Source organism: Neopelma chrysocephalum, unplaced genomic scaffold (genome assembly GCF_003984885.1).
Source record: "Neopelma chrysocephalum unplaced genomic scaffold, ASM398488v2 Primary Assembly neopelma1_76, whole genome shotgun sequence".
Taxonomy (NCBI): domain Eukaryota; kingdom Metazoa; phylum Chordata; class Aves; order Passeriformes; family Pipridae; genus Neopelma; species Neopelma chrysocephalum.
Window position 1 is genome coordinate 2,620,959 of NW_020897737.1, and position 16,039 is coordinate 2,636,997.

Sequence of the window (16,039 nt, forward strand, 5' to 3'; positions counted from 1 at the left end):
TCAGCTGGATGCTGTCGCACGCTGTGCCTTCCTTTGCCTATCTGCATCCAGTCTACTTCCAAGACTCCTCAAAGGTTTCTGCAGTTGTTCATACAATGAGAAGTTGCCCAAAGAACTGGCATCAGGGTCTTAAGTCTAATCACATCCTTAGGCAGCAGTGTCATGCCAAAATCTGTTTCAAGTTTTGATGCCAGCAGACACTAATTCAGTATTTGGAAAATGCATCTGCACTAGGAGGTTAGGAAAGGCATGCTGTTTCTCTTTTCCTGGGCTGAAGGATCACTGCCCTCTTGCTTAATACAGAAGTGAAGGACTTTCACATAACCATAGCATAAATGCTGTCAAACTCTTGCTTTTTGAGTATTTTTAAAGCCTTTTATTTTCCCAGAGGAGGCAGAACTGACAATGTTCAGAAAAGCGTGAAGTGTTGATGGATTCATTAATGTTTAGTCATCTGACTGTATTTTTTAAAAAATATCTTTTTTCTTAATTGAAAATACTCTGCTACTTTATTTTGCTTCTTCCAAGAAACTGTGCTGATGAAATGTGTCATCTGGTTATTGCAGTGCAAAGGCTGAGGATTTCAACATCCTTTGAGATGGCCATCCCAGTTGTCACTGTCCCTGTCTGTTTCAGCTGGGCCCCTTCTAGAGTGTAAAAAACCTTCTGAAAATATGATTTTCCCCCAGGGCTACACCAGATTATTTAAAAATAAGCAGTCACAGCATTAGCTGCTGTCATTACTATTTTGCAGTTGACAGATGCAAGCTCAAAAGAAGTTTCTGGGATACTTTTCTAATTTTTTTTTAAACAAGTATGTGCTTCTCACTCTGGTGGTTGCATCTGGTGCACCAACTGCCCCAAATCCTTGCCATCCTTGTGTGAGTGTCATTCCCTGCAGCATCCTCAGCAGGCAGAGGGAAGGTGTCCACCACTGCTCCTCCTGCCGGTCACGGGGCACCTGGGACAGGCAGAGCAGTGCCCATCAGTGACATTGGCCACAGGTGCCTGTGTGTCCCCTCCTCTCCCTCACAGGCCTTTAATGGGAACATCAATGCTGAAGCTGCCTCCCAGCCCACTCTGCACACAGTGGTCTGGTTTAACTGAATTTAGACCACAAGCTCCAGAAATGCTGACAACAAATTGGGCTAAATCAGGTTTTATGACATTATAAGCCCATACAAGCACTGTCAAAACACCCAATGCCTAGGGGCAACTAACTGAGTTTAAAGCCAACTGATACTGGTAACAGCAGACTAGACCGGCAGCCACATGGCTGCATCTTGCCCCAGACCCTTGGAAGAGTAACTGCAACCTCCTCCCTCTGAAACCCAGCTGAGGAAAACCAGATCAGGCTCCAATTATCCTAGCACCCCCCCTCTGCCACCCCACGACCAGCCTCCCTGACTTTACGGGGCCACCTCCAGAATGGGCAAGCTCCCTCGCACTGCTGGTTGCCACCAATATCCCCAATACCACACAGCAACACAGTCTGGAGCCACGCCACTAGAAATGGATGAGCAGAGCAGACTGGGCTCACACACCCCACCACCTGGCTTTTCCATTGCTTAAACTGCAATGGCACAGGGGATAGTCTGAGCAGCATCTTCCTGGGAAGGCTTCAGGCAGCTCCCACTCCCTGCCCTGCTACCCTTTCATGTAAGCACAGCTGTCAAGGCTGGGCCATGGGAAGAGGAGCCACACACCAGCACCTCTCCTGCTGCTTAACTCTGTCGGGCAAACGATGCTAAGTAGGGACCATTTGCCTCCCACCATCCTTCGTGTGTGAAGCACAAGTCCTATATCTCATCAGCATAGGGGAGAAGCAGCCACAGAACAAGATACTTAATTACACCAAGACTGAGGACTTTCACCACCTCCTCGCCTCTAGCAGCAATTACAGATTTTGTATATTGGGCCATTAATTTTCTACAGGGCTACATTTTAACTGCTTATGAAACTTCTGTATGAGGAGAAGGACACTGAGCTGCACTCGTGATATATGGAGCTTCCATTTCTGGTGGCTGTTAATGGAGACATTAATACCTCTAGTGAAGTTGAAGGGAAAGTCATTAAGCTGTAATGGTAAGAAGACAATGTTTTACAATGATGGGTATATGCAAGAGGGAGAGAGAAAGGGAGAGAGGAACTGTGCCCTCAAGGGCAGCCCCTTGTTGGCTCCAAGCTTCCTGTGACTGGCTTTTGGGTGTGGGCTTTTATTTGGGGGTGAGAGGGGAGAGGGTTGCAGGGGTGTGTTACCTTCCCCTCTGCTCTCTTACCCCTGTCAGGCAGAGGCTTTGCAGGTATCCAGAAACTGAATCCAAGGAAGGGAGCAGGGCTGTGTATCTCACATGAAGGTCACAGTGCATGGCAGCCTCACGGGCAGGAGAGCTCCAATGTACCAGCTTTCCTACCAAGAGCCTTCCTCCACAGGACAGCTGGTCCCCTTCCCCTGTGCTGCCCAAGGCATAGCTCCAGGATCAGGGGTGCACAGCTAAGGTTTCAGCACATGGAGTCAGCGTTAACAAAATAAATTAATCCAAAAGAAGAATGAGCAGCTTCTCAGCCAGGGAATTTACCTGGACTAAACAGTTTCTAGGTTGGGAGAACACCAAGCACTTGGGGAAGACACAGACAATTATGAGAGCAAGGAAAAGGTGGAGAACAGGGAGAGGAAAGGCAATGGAAGCTGAGACAAGATCCAACCCCAGGCCTGTTAGCATCTCACCTTTATTGAAGTCAGCAAGCAGCCAGCAAGAGAACAAAAGGGAGAACCAAAATGCTGGCGCTTGGCCATGAGCGGATGGCAGACAGAGAAGAGGAAGGTGTCAGCTTCAGACAAGGCTCCTGGGCCACTCAGCAAGAGCGGGAAGAAAGGTGAGCATGGGGAGAGTCTCTTGCTCTCTTGGGCTGAAGGCAGCCAAGAAGTGAGGGCTGGGGGAGACCATACATCAAACCACACACATGTGGAGCACACAAGGCAGCGCAGCCTTCCCACTCCTGCTCCTGCCCTGACAGCACGGGACAGGGAAGGGTGGCAGCAAAAGGAAGGAGAACAGCAAAGGTAGCCATTTCTGCCTCTCACAGGCCCAAAGTGTGTGACCTATGCTCTTCTACCACCCATGCTCCTATCTGCTATCAAACTGATATGCCAGTATGTCTTCTGATCACTGCCAACTTTTTTAACCACTTTTACCCATTTTCTGCTCAGCCCTTCCAGAGCAGCAGCATGATTACACCACCTTGCACATCCCTGCAGAGGTTTGACCTGTTGGGGCTCAAGGATCAGCTTCACACACTTGCACCTGAAAGGTTTCAGGGGAAACTGGCTGGCACAGAAGCGTCCACTGAGCATCTCAGGGTGCGATTCAGGGAAGTCTGTGCCACTTCACTTTCACAGAGGCACCTCAGGACAGCGATCCGACAACAATAAGCAACTCGTTAACAGTTCTCATGAAGAATATTAGACAATGAAAACAGCATAAAACAACATTGCATAATATCCTGGTGCCAGATGTTTTGGTTTCTTTTTGTGCTCAAGTTTATAAAAACATGCTGAAGGGCTCAGTCAAAGACCTTACTTTCCTCTGCCTGGGATCTGTTCCTGCCTTCCCAAATGCAGTCAGCCTGACATTGTGACACAAATGGTGTTAATTAGTGCAATTTGCTTTTTCACTCACCTTTCACTTTTGTCCCAATGCGTCCCCCTCCTCTTATTTAAGGTTGCATTTCTCTTAGATTATACCACATACTCTTAATGCTGAAGTTTGCAATTCAGAGTGCTCTGAGGTAGTCTTACACACACAAGCAAATCCTCTAATTTTAGTGGAGAAAACACATTTTTCACAGTTGTTAAAATCAGGGTATTGCAACCGTGTTAGGAAAATCCATTCTGTTGTTGAACCATCTGAAACATTTCTTCATGTTTGAGGAGAAATATTACTAAGCACTAAAATATTTAGCACTGGTTTGTGCCCATATAACTCAAGCTCTCCTAGAATAATAGGATAATATCCCAGTACTGAAATTATTAGGATTCTTTCAAACTAAGTAAGACAGGAAAATTAAAAGTGCAAACAGCAGGGTACAATCTCATCAAATATCTGGAAAGGAGGACTATTTTCCAAGTGGAACATCAGTTCTCACTGTTTAGAAGTATGTTTCCAGTGAAATGCTGGTAACAGACACGTTGCATCTCTGCATCAGCCTTGCATAGTCCCCCCCACTCCTGGGATTACTGACGTTCCTTAGCCCACAGCTGTCTCAAAACGGTAACATTTTCTGCATTGCTTCAATATCATCCTTCCCACATCCCCATCAACAGAGTTCCCATCTTTCTTTGCATAAGAACTGAAGGCAATGTTTTGTCCTAGTTTAGCATCTTAGACCAAGGGTGTGCCACCGGACACAAAACAAAGAGGTTCTTCTTTCTGAAGCTTATGTATCCCAAGCAAACCCCTAAAAGTCCAATCAACAAGAACGGGAAAGCTATTAATTTTTGATGTTTCTGATACACACAAAAAGTCATTTTTTGACAATTGAAAACAAAAAAACACAAAAACCAACATACCTACATTGATATTTATAAAGGTAATAGGTGGATTTTTTCATTTTTTAAATAAATGTTTCAAAATAAGTACTTTGAAAGCTTGGTCACAGAGCACAGTCCAGCATAAGAAAGCATGTCCATGGCCTTCAGAGACTCTCTACAGCTCAGCCATGAGGGCAGAAAGCCCTCTATCTTAAAGCCCGATGATGCATCTGCCACACTCACCCAGCACCACCTGTATTTGTGTACATGGCGGTCAGAGTAGGGTTAAAAAAGACCAACAGAATATTTAAGTGCTGATGTCTGCTTTTTGCCAGAGCAATCTGTGCAACAACCAAGATCTAAGAAAACAGAAATATTCTCTATGGGTATTTTTTTTGCTAGATATTCTGGACAACTGGAGTTTCAAGCGAGACCTCTTGTGTGGTAGAACACGGGACCTGGCCAACATTTCTTGGTTAGTATAATGTGGACCTGAACAGAGAAGAGCAACAAAGCTGGTGAAGGGACTCAAGCACAAGTTGTATGAGGAAAGGCTGAGGGAGCTGGGGTTGTTTAGCCTGGAGAAGAGGAGGCTCGGGGGAGACCTCATCACTCTCTACAACTGCCTGACAGGAGGTTGTAGCCAGGTGGGGGTTGGTCTCTTCTCCCAGGCAACTATCAGTAAGACAAGAGGGCATGGTCTTAAGCTGTGCCAGGGGAGGTTTAGGTTGGATATTAGGAAAAATTTCTTTACAGAGAGGGTAATTAGGCATTGAAATGGGCTGCCCAGGGAAGTGGTGGATTCTCCGTCCCTGAAGGTTTTTAAGACGAGACTGGATGCGGCACTTAGTGCCATGGTCTAGTAACCACGGCGGTGTTGGATCAAGCGTTGGACTTGATGATCTCACAGGTCCTTTCCAACCCGGCTGATTCTATGATTCTATGATTTCCTTCTCAATGCCAACTAGGTCTTTCAATGAAGGACTAAAGTAACGGGGTTGTTCCAGCTTACTTACTAAAAACCAGTGAGGAATCAGCTTACATACTTAAGTTGAAAGGTGTATTGAGACTCCCATGACAGATACTGGTTAATAAAACCATTAGAGTCAAGAGAGCTATTCATCTCTTTGTAAAGCAGATGTTGGTATCTGGTCAGATCACTCATACCCTCAACTCAGTAAGGAAGACCTCCATGGACTAAACTGGTCTGGCGTTAAAAGAAACCAGACTGAGAGGGAATTGGTAGCAGCACTTCATTAAATGAAGAAGAAACAATTTAAGGACAGAGTGCATGTCCCAAGAATTGGGTTGGGAATTACAGGGATTCAGCCCATGTTTTCAGACAAAATCATGTCAAGATAAAATACTTCACACACCTGATATGGTTCAAAAATGTTCATTCCTAATTTTCCCCTTTAAAATCTCAGCTTAACACAAAGAGTCAAAGACACAAGTCATGACTCAACAGTCAGTGCATCTGAATCTGAAACAGCTTAACTTGGTATATCCACCTGGTTTTCTCATTCCTAATTTTCCATTACTTCATTCTTCATATATTTTCCTTCCCGTGTTTATTGCACACAAACCCTATCACTCATCCCAGGCTTGCATTTCTGTTTTCTTTCAAAACATTTAAACTTTCCCCAACCTGTTCATTTCCTGTAGCCAAACACCACCCAGGCAATTGCAATTAATATACTATGGTGAGTGCAAAGACATATGAAAGTAATGTGCTCCCTTTGGCTGAGTTGGTCTCTTGAAAGTAAACAAACAGCTGAGAGCAGTCAGATAAAAAAAAAACAAAAACAAAACAAAAAACAAACACCACAAACCAACAAAAAACCCCCAAACTGAAACCAACCAACCAACAAAATCCCCAGCCCCACCACCACTATCCACTGAGCCTAAGAAGCAATTATGTCCCAGTACCTTACAATGACCTATCTAGTACCTCACCTCTAAAGGACGAGCATAAACCAAGGGCACACTAAAACTAAACATTTATTTATTAATTTCTCCCTGCCCGCTATTTTAAAAAGACAGACTGACAGACAGAAAAGCACTATGTAGGTCTCACCTTGAGTAACATTGCCCAGTGAGAGGCATCTGTTCCTAACAGAGTACCAGCTACATGCCCAGGCAAGGGCTGAAATCAGTAGCAACAGTTGGTACTTACATCAGAAACAAAGCAAGCAAGATGCAAAGTCCTTCTCTTATTTTTCAAAACATGCAGGAGTAAGAAGCACATGGAAAGATCCTTCCCTCAAAATGGTCTCCAGTAAGAGGAAGACCTGTTCTGGAGGTTTGGACTGGTTTGGAGAGGTGGAAGTTGAGGTAGGAAGAGTTCAGACCTGTTTGAAAACCCCATTCTTGGCAATCTAGACAGCATTAGCACAGTCCTTAGGGAAACAGTGCCTCCCTAACAACTGAATAAAAACTAAATATAAGAAAGGGGAAAAGTAAGTAAAATCATGACCTCTTGCATTTGAACACCAGACCTTCTAAAGTGTGCCACCATTCTTGAAGATTTTTCCCACTGCCTTGCCAATTGCCTCAGCTTCCACCTGGAAGGGGAGACGAGTCTTTGTCTTTCCAGCTCTTGATTTCAGTGCTGGGACAGCCAATGCAGGGTAATGGCAATTGTCATGGTGGTTTTGTATTCATTTTCTTTCAGCTGTCATAACTAGAAAGAAGCCATTGGTAGCAAGGATTTCTGCCATCTTCAAGCTGTACATCTGTTCAAATTTGTCTGTACAGACAACATGGGATGCAATTGCCCTTTCCCCTTGTGCTGAAGTCTGTTTGCTTGTACCGTTTGTCCTGTAAGGGCTTTGATTTTGGAGGCTGAAAAGTGAATCTCCGTGGATGAAAATGGCTTCATGTATTCAAAAAGAAAAGAAGAGGTGAGGCCTTTGCTATCAGTGCTAAACAGTTCCCCTACAGATCATGAAAGCTGAAATAAAATTAGCAGTGGTCCATAAAGCTATGAGGAGAAGCAGCTTGTGCAGGACTCCTCAGCTTGTACAGCAGGACTGGAAGATTCTGGAACTGGTGGAAGCTAATTCTGATTCAAATGGGGCAAATTACAACTAATCAAAATGATCTGCTAGAACAGCAATGGATGATTATATAAGTGAGGAATTTAAAAGCCCACTGGATCACTGTAATGGCATATTTTAAGAACACATAGAATTCCCATCATCTATACAGCCACAATAATGAAGATTTATTTAGGACAAATCATCAGAGGAGAACGTAGCAAAATATTTTGCTATTTAAAAAAAACCAAACCTGAGATTCACACTTTAAAAAAAATTAAAATATAAATAAAATGCTATATATAGATATAGCTGTAGACTCACAATACAGTGAGTTTACAACAGACCGCTCAGATTTTAACAAGTCTCAAAATGGCTCTGCATGACCTTTGAAACAACAGAACACTGACAGTTGGGGAACACAATCTCAGGATTATGGGCTAGTCAGTAAGCTTTACAGAGAGAAAGATTATAATCAAGGCTTGAAAAAAAAAAAGCAGCAATCATTTCACCACTAAAATGGACATGAAATCAGCTTCTGCCTCCCTGCATCACTCTTAGGCAGTTCCAAATGAGCACTTTTTACTCACTCCCATAGTTTTACATGTAATAAAAATAGAGAGGAGGAATATATGACCTTTGAAATTGATCTCAAGGGGACCTCTCTTTTTTCTTTTTCCCTCCTCCTTAAACCAAGCCAGTCTAACTCTACACAGCTTCGACTCGGCAGAAAGAGCAGCAGAGAGATGAAGAGGCTCATTACTTAGAAGAGGTTCACACCTCTTCATTCATTTTACTCTATAACTAGCTAGCCAATCAAAGGAAAAAAATACTGACAGCCACTTTTAAAATGTGTTTCTTTACATGATCCTGCATTAAAATAGACTGCACTTTATAGGTGACAAAAGGAAGACTGGGGAAAATGTGGGCCTACCGATGAATGAGATAGGGAACCTTGTTACACAGGACATGGAAAATGCTGAAGTGCTGAATATCAGCTTCGCCTCAGCCTTTCCTTGCAAGACCAGCCTTCAGGAATCCCAGGTCCCAGAGACCAAAGGGAAAGACTGAAGCAAAATCAATAGACCCTTAGTGGAAAAGGACTGGGTCAGGGAATACCTTAGCGAACTGGACAAACTTAAGTCTAAGGGGCCTGATGTGATGCAGCCATGAGTGCTGAGGGAGCTGGTGAATGGCAAAGTGAGGCCACTCCATAATTTTTGACTAATCGTAGTGAGTGGGAGAAGTGCCTGAAGATGGAATGAAAGGAGATGTCACTCATCTTCAAACAGAGCAAGGAGGAGGACCCAGGGAACTTACAGGCCAGTCAGCCCCACCTCCACCCCCGGGAAACTGATGGAGCAGCTATCCTGGAAACCATTTTCAGGCACAAGGAACAAGATGACGCTCATCACAAATAGCAAGCATGGCTTCACCAAGAGGAAGTCATTCTTGACCAACTTGCTAAATTTCCATGACAAAATGACCAGCAGCCTGGTAGATGAGGGGTGAACAGTGGATATTGTCTACCCAGACTTCAGGAAGGCCTTTGACACTCTTACATAAGACCTGTCGGATACAGCAATGCACTTCACTCGTAAGAGAGAAGTGGCAATATTTTCATTGGTATAAACCAGAGATTTAAGAAAGTTTGATCAAAAAAGTGAGAATGACTTGACAAGATTTAATAGCAAAGTACACTTGACTATTTACTGCATAGAGGACAGAGTCAGACAACACTGACAGGGAGACCCTCCCATTGAGTCATGAGGTTCAGAGAGGCGCCACTTGCATCCTAAACTCCTTCTCAGAGGAGAGTTTAGGTGACAGTGGATCCAGACTCATCCCAGACTTGATCAATTAATTATGTCTAAAGGATTATATGTGTAAATGATGACATCACTTAGGTAAGATTTCAAAGTTTAGCATGCTTCTATACACTTACCAAGAATCTGTTGCAGCAAGAAACCTCTCAATCTTGAGGAGTAACCTTGAGAGGTATCCCTACTCAAGGGGAGATCCTGGTATGCTGCCTGCTGCTGTGCAGGAGAGCTCAATGCGCCCTGGGCTGTCTACTATTTATGGAATAAAATAATTGACTCATAGTTGTATTTTCATAGTTACCAGAAAACCTACTTTCTTTTAAACATGACTTGAGTTGGACCTTGACTGGGCACATTGCTCAAATTATCCCTTGGCTATTGTGTTATCTGTCTCCCCTGAATTCAGTTTGAGTTGGACGCAGCCATGGCAAACGATGCATCCGTTACAACTGACACTAGTGGTTATCATGTGAGCAGAGTTGGGGAAATACAGGTCAGGTTGGTGAAGAGATGGCAAAGGGAAGCACACAGTCAGAAGATCCTCACAGACAAGCTGTTGATGTGTAGGCTGGATGAGCAGACAGGGGCATAGAAAACTGACTGAATGGCTGGGCCCAGAAGATGATGATCAGTGGCATAAAGTACAGTCAGAGGCCGGTGAATGGTGAGGTATCTCAGGAATCACTACTGGCTCCAGTCCTTCTTCACCAATGGTCTGGGTGATGGGCAGAGCATATCCTCATCAAGTCTGCAGATTACACAAAACCAGCAGGAGCGGCTGATACATCAGAGGGCTGTGCTGCCATCCAGAGGGACATCAACACTTGGGAGGAATGGGCTGACAGGAGCCTCATGAAGTTCAGCAAGGGGAATTGCAAAGCCCTGCACCTGGGGACAACTCCAGGCACCAATACATGCTGAAGGCTGCCCAGCTGGGAAGTAGCTTGGCAGAAAAGGACCTGGGGTGTCCTGGTGGACACCAAGTTGACCACGAGCCACAAAGATGATGGACCAGAACATCTCTCCTGTGAGGAAAGGCTGAGAGAGCTGAAACAGTTCAGCTGGGAGAAGGAAAGGCTCAGGGGGAATCTCATCTGTGCACACAAACACCTGAAGGGAGAGTGGAGAGGACGGAGCCGGGATCTTTGAAGTGGTGCCCAGTGACAGGACCAGAGGCAACAGGCACAAACTGAAACACAGGAGTTTCCCTTAGAACATCACGAAGCACTTTTTCATTGTGAGGGTGACCAAGCCCTGGCACAGGCTGTCCAGGGAGGTTGTGGAATCTCCACCCTTGGAGATACTCAAAAGCTATCTGGCCACAGTCTGGGGCAACCAGCTCTAGGTGGGCCTGCTTGACCAGGGGGTTAAACCAGATGACTTCCAGAGGTCCCTTTCAGCCTCAACTAGTTCTTAATTCTGTGATACACTCCTCAACTTTTAATTAGAATAGCACAGATACAAGACAAATCTAGAAATACAAAAAGCTGTAGATTCAAAATCTGCTATATTTAATTAAAAAACATCCATTCTGAGCAGTGGTTTCAGTTTTCCTTGTAGCATTGCTTTCTATACACTCATTAATATCGGTTACTATTCTAAGTCTTATGGCAAAGACTTTTAAAAATTACACAGTTTCAGAGCATTAGAGAACCACACAAAGTTTTCCAAGTGGTCTAGAAAAAAACACCAGATTTAAGACAATCTTTGATAATGCAGAACAGAAAAAAACCTCTCAAAACTGTAAGCTCCAACTGAAAACAGCAGATAAATAGGGTAGCACAATTTGTCCTAAACAGTGACAACTCTGCTTCAAGTTGGCTGGATACAGGCTGCTCTGACTGCTTGGTTCTGGATGTCAGGCCACTGAAATTTAAAATTATTTACATTATAGGCTCACATATACATACCTACATACGAATAGATTTTTATTAGTTACTCATATTTAAAGGAAAATATGACCCTAAGCGCGTCCACTGGAATAATACATGAATGGGAAAAGGTGACTGGAGCCCTCAGAATTAAGCAGAAGATAAACTATTCATTCAACAGAATTTCAATTCTCTGAACTTCACCTTCAATTAAAGACAAGCACAAAGAAACACTTACAGAACTTTTATCTGACTGGGTTCAGAAGTTCAAGATTTTAGTCATCCCTACCCAGGGCTTGATTTTTCTCCTACAGAAGCACTTGAGATACTCAAATGTAAAATCTTCATATCACATTCATGGCTTACACAATCACACCCACTGACTCACACAAAACTGTCAGAGCTACAGAGAAGGTTAATATTGCTTTTTGCAAATTATATTCCTGACTGAAAAGGAAGAAGAGTTTCTACAAATACAATGAGATGAACATCTTTGCTCCTGTGTCTACCACCTGAAGTAAAAAATGGTGTGCCTTTATGAAAAGCAAACAAAAAAGGGGAAGATGCTCTATCCTCCAAGCCAACATTCATAACATGATGCTGCTGCCTTTCACTGTCATTCCTACATATGTGTAAAAAAGTCCTACAATATGTATACTGCCACAGCATATCATACAGCATTCTTTAATTCCAGTATTGCACAGGTCTTCTGCAACAAGAATTGTTAGACCTGCTGGTCCTCCCAGGCAGCAGTATTTTAATTTCAAATTAAGGAGTCATGGCACTGTCTTCCAAGATGCCTGAAAGATACAGAACCAGATAAGCAGATGAATCCATGTTGATAGAAAAGCAACCTGGAGAAACAAAGGGACTACATCATGTTCTCTATCAAATACACACTGAGTATATCAAATCCACTACCGAGTATCTCTGGAGAGAGATCAGACACAAAATGCCTCTGGGCTATTTTCACTGCCAACTTCCAATTTCCATCATTTGCCTGTGAAGGATGTGAGGTTATCATTAACCCAGTCTAAGTTACTTCTCAAGCACAGGCTATCCCTGCGAACAGACACTGAAACAAGAGATTTCTGCATCATAGAAATAAGAAAGCTTTAAGTGTATGAAGTTCAAACCTCTTGCCATTAACTGCTTTGACTTAATACATTTCATGTCTTTACCTGAACGCAGGACAGTTTTTAGCAGTCTCTTCCCCTCACTGGTTATATGAGAATTCTGTAAGTTGCAATAAGATACACAAAAATGAACAGCTGAATAACTAAGTAAGTTGTTGTTTTGAAAGCACAGACAAGTTCAAACATTACTCACTTCAGATGAACAATGTTGGAATGATTTTACCCTTTTGATTAAAACTTCCTTACATCAGATGTTTCCACGAACTGTCCAACACTGTCAGATAAGATAGCTACCCTTGCCTATGCAAACAGCGCTCACACACAGACGCGACATCAAACAAAACGGACAGTTACAACAATGAACAAACTATTTTATTTTTCTTGCTAGATAGGAACATCCCATTGAAAATAAAGAATAAAAAATATATTCTGCTGTAACACTCTGAATGCTTGAACCTCATGCTATAGCACAGAGAAATTCTGGTACAGCAACATCACAGTATTCCCTGTGCACATGGGTGCACACAAAGCCTCGAACAAATATTTATACCCATAATAGTGCCATGTACAAAAATGTCATTCCGTAAAGGCCAAACAGAAAATTTAAACATCTTTGTTTTTTTTATGCCAAGGGCAACATAGAAAATGAAAACTGTTTTCAGTCAATTACTTCCACTTAAACTATATGAGATCTTTTTATGCTGAAGAACCCAAATTCAGCATAATAAAGTGTGGAAGAAGTAGTATACAATTATATATATGTATAAACAATATACTGAACATGTGTGGCATGATGTTTTCCTTAATACATAATTGTTGGTGTATCCATACAGAAGTTAAGTCAGTATTTTTCTAACATAAAGAGAAAATATTCTCTTTCTTCAATCAATGCTCTGACTTTTCTCACTACAAAGAGCATGCCTGTATTATTTGTCTAAGCACACATGCGCCACAAAAGATATGCAAAACAAATTGATATAGATAAACTTTAGTGTCAAATGTCTAATGATGTAATAACAAAAACACTTCTCAAAGTCCAAATGACTTGCTGAATTAAAATTGCATTGCAGTCACTTAAACTAACGAAATACTTGGACTTGTGAGTCACCAAATTCACTATTTTGCAGCAGTATCTCTGTTGAAACCTGATGAGTATCAGATTACTAGTAAAGCAAGGCATTTTCAAAAAAGGAATTTGTAAAAAATACATTTATACTATATGCTTTCATATAAAAAGGCATTAAGAAATATAATAAACCCTAGTATTTGAGGACTACACCTTCCCTAACAAACAGTTTTTATCACTTTACTATTATATACGGTTTCACTATTACATTCAGTTTCCTACACAAAAAGTATATTTTCTTCTCCCTGATGTATATTACAATCACAGTGACAACAAACTGTTTTATTATCACCACTCATTCTTGCAGCTTAAACAAACAGCACCAATTTTACCCCCCAAAAAAAGGTTTATCAGTTACATAGTAGCACTTCCTTACAGGAAATATAAACCCAAAACATAGTAACCAACATGTCTTTCCAAAAATATATCAGAATATATGGCTCAGATTTAAGGGATGAATATTCAGGAGTATTGCATAGTACAGGGATCTCACCTGTATGAATAAAGACACCCTTTGATTGTTTGTCACCTTCTGACTCCAAGAACAAATTAAACAGGTGCTAAAGAAAGTGATACACAGCTAAATTTACTGGTAAAAAAACCAACAAGAAATTGTACAGTTCTCTCTGGCACAGTGCAAAGTACACATTAAAAACTGAATATATATGTACACTGTGTATGTATTTTTATATATATATAGTATGTATTTCCCTGACACATACACATGTACATATAAAAAGTACGAACACACATATCCATGCCAAACTGAGCAAAAAGATGGAATGTTTACGATGTGGATGCATTGTTCCAGTGAAATCAGTTTGTCCCAGAAATGGCTGTTTATACAGCCGTTCCATGAAACAGAAATATTTATTGCCTGCATAAATTGACAATATACCATATATTTGTCCTCATAACTTACTGAAGGACTGATAATCACACTTTATAAAAGCTTATATTTGTATTAAGCCCTCTCTTCCATAACCCTTCCTCTCTTCTGGAAGACCAGACAGAGTATTCACTACAGAGATGAGATCTTCTATTTCAAGTTTTTCTTGCAATATAAAAGTTTATAGCCACCACTGTAAAAATTTTAAACACCTGAAGCTGGTTTATTTTATTATTTCCCTTTGGGATTCAGCTGTTTTGGTTCTGAATATGAACACATTGGCTGAAGCCTGTAATACAGAACACACTTTTCAGGATTAGGAGAGCGCTGTTACCCAACCTGCCCACACCCAGTATGATCAACTGTCCTTGCCTGCCAACTTTCTGAAACAGTTCACAAAAATACCAGGATGAAATACAAATCCCTCCCCCCCTGTTTATCCTGAATGTCTTTTTAACATTTTGAGAGCACTTTCAAAAAATAAAGACTATTTATATCAGCAAAACAGTTTCAAACAAAGGCGATGGCTGTGAACCTGAGAGCTTAGTGTGATACAAACACACACATTTGTGGTATCTCCACTGTCTAGTACTTTCCTTGTTTAAGTCGTTCAATGTGGTAGCACAACTTTAGGGCAGGCCCCAGCTTCAGTCCCATATATTTCACTATCATATCACTCCTGAGTAAGAGCAATGCCTTCCCATCAATTTCCTGCAGATGGAAGAGAATAAACACAACATATAACTTTAACAAGTTGCATGGTAAAACTGGAAAGTACATTATATTTCTTTATACTGTCGTAAAAAAATATCTACTATATATATAACAGTAACTTAGTATAACTTTATATTTACAGATGACCACTGAAATTTAATTTATTTTAGTATTTTTTAATGTATGATTAAGGTATTTGAGTTGTTAAAGAAAGAAAAATATAGTAAATAAAAGGAACTGACCAAACAGCCCTCAAAATTAGGTCCTGACTGGGAAGAAAAAGTGAGTGGGTCAAGGGGGAAAAAAAGAAGCTGCAAAGGAAGGTCTGTGCAGTTACAGATTAAATGATCCAAGCGCTGAGGCCTTGCACTGAACCTTGAACACAGTTGTGGGAGGATTTTGGCATGTGCATGCAAACAGTCACACAGAGGAAGGGGTTATAGACCATCTAAATCTGTGAAATAAGACAGATCTATGTCCATGTCGAACGAGAGAGATTGTTAGGATCAAGACCAAGGACAACTTAGTCAGATTTTAACAGCCTGACTGAGAAGCTGCTGAAATATGACAGTCCTAAGCTCTTAGTATCATTACATACTGTAGACAGGCAATTAGTTTCATAAAACACCATAAAGAGGACCACTCTGTCTTATTTTTTTAAACATAAACCTGACAAAACAAGTGACATTTACTGTTGTTATACAACTAAGAATAAAACATAAGACAGGAATCTCTATTAAAAGTTATTTTGAGTTTTCCTTCCAATCCAGCTTACTCAGAGATTTAACTGTTAGTAGGAGATGGTACAGAACATAAGTGAAACACTACTACAGAGAAAGCCAACCTCTTTTTGGAGGGCCATATATACAATGAAGTAAGAAAGCAGTTCTTTGCTGAGCAACCTGACATAG

The 16,039-nt window shown here is 41.7% G+C and overlaps 1 protein-coding gene across 9 annotated transcripts in view; it reads right to left on the reverse strand.

Annotated features, from left to right (window-relative positions):
* Window positions 1-13,200: 13,200 nt before the first annotated feature.
* Window positions 13,201-16,039, reverse strand: part of SCML2 (Scm polycomb group protein like 2) — a 70,199-nt gene continuing 67,360 nt past the window's right edge. For all 9 annotated transcript variants that reach the window (XM_027689029.1, XM_027689030.1, XM_027689031.1 and 6 more), the window contains one exon: window positions 13,201-15,125. In XM_027689029.1, coding sequence (XP_027544830.1) covers window positions 15,000-15,125 — 126 coding nt within the window. In that variant the 3' untranslated portion in view covers window positions 13,201-14,999. The remainder of the gene's footprint in view (window positions 15,126-16,039) is intronic.